The 976-nt window shown below is 39.2% G+C and overlaps 1 protein-coding gene across 1 annotated transcript; it reads right to left on the bottom strand.

The window, feature by feature from the left end:
* Window positions 1-685: 685 nt before the first annotated feature.
* Window positions 686-926, bottom strand: SARC_17250 (hypothetical protein; the record flags this gene model as incomplete). The annotated part of the gene is made up of 1 exon (XM_014288652.1): window positions 686-926. A coding segment is annotated over one exon (241 nt), but the record flags the coding sequence as incomplete, so codon positions are not given.
* Window positions 927-976: the final 50 nt, after the last annotated feature.

The following is a 976-nucleotide window of genomic DNA, read 5'->3' as shown; positions in this document are numbered from 1 at the left end:
ACTACACACACACACACACACACACACACACACACACACACACACACACACACACACACACACACACACACACACACACACACACATATATATATATATATATATGGGTAAGAGCCGACAAAGTCGGCATGTGGATAACATCATAAGAGAAAACCTAGATATTGAATTGATTGCACATTGATAGACAATCGAGTAAATATACTCATGTTTCTATCGTCATTGCATTTGATTTTGGTCGACGTTTATTGTATTAGTAAATGAGCAATAAAGTACAACGCCTATAAGAGCATTGGTAGCTCATAGTTCTGTGAAATGCGTCTGAATATATGTATGTGCACGAAACTTTCGATTGAAAAATAGAATTACAATACAAAGAAGGAAAAATAGTTATACCTACCAATGTAATTGCGGGAATACGATCAAAAACACGCACCTGAATATAGGTAAAACCCTAACACTAATATCACTATAAGAAAAAGCGAGTGCTTTTACTAAACTGATTGGGAGTGACATAATCACTCCTAAAACTAGATGTAAACACTCACGTCTGTAAAGATACGTACAACTAAAAAAAACGTACATCTACTGACAAAAATAGGGCTGATAGATTCACTCCTGTAACCTGAAGTACACACTCACGTCCGAAAAGTCAAATACACCTATGGATGTACATTTATGCACCTACCTGATTGGTTAAATATCTCCTGCCGAAGTTCTTCAGCGAAAGCAATGGCCAGTGTACGCACATCGTCCTCACTCATGGGCTTGAGCGTCGGTGCAGGTGTGGGTAAGGGTGTGCTAATTTCGTCGGATTGTCCCTTCCTCTTTAATTGAATAGCATGTAGTAGATCAGCTGTCTCGAAGAACAACTCGTCAATGCTTACGGGTTCGACCCGGGAGGTACGCTTCAGAATAGTGTCGTACATCTGTCCAATACCGAATAGTTAGGCCAACTAAATATTAGATCACATACGTA

The sequence above is a fragment of the Sphaeroforma arctica genome (assembly GCF_001186125.1).
Source record: "Sphaeroforma arctica JP610 unplaced genomic scaffold supercont1.10167, whole genome shotgun sequence".
Classification (NCBI taxonomy): Eukaryota; class Ichthyosporea; order Ichthyophonida; genus Sphaeroforma; species Sphaeroforma arctica.
This window is presented reverse-complemented; position numbering and strand designations above follow the sequence as displayed.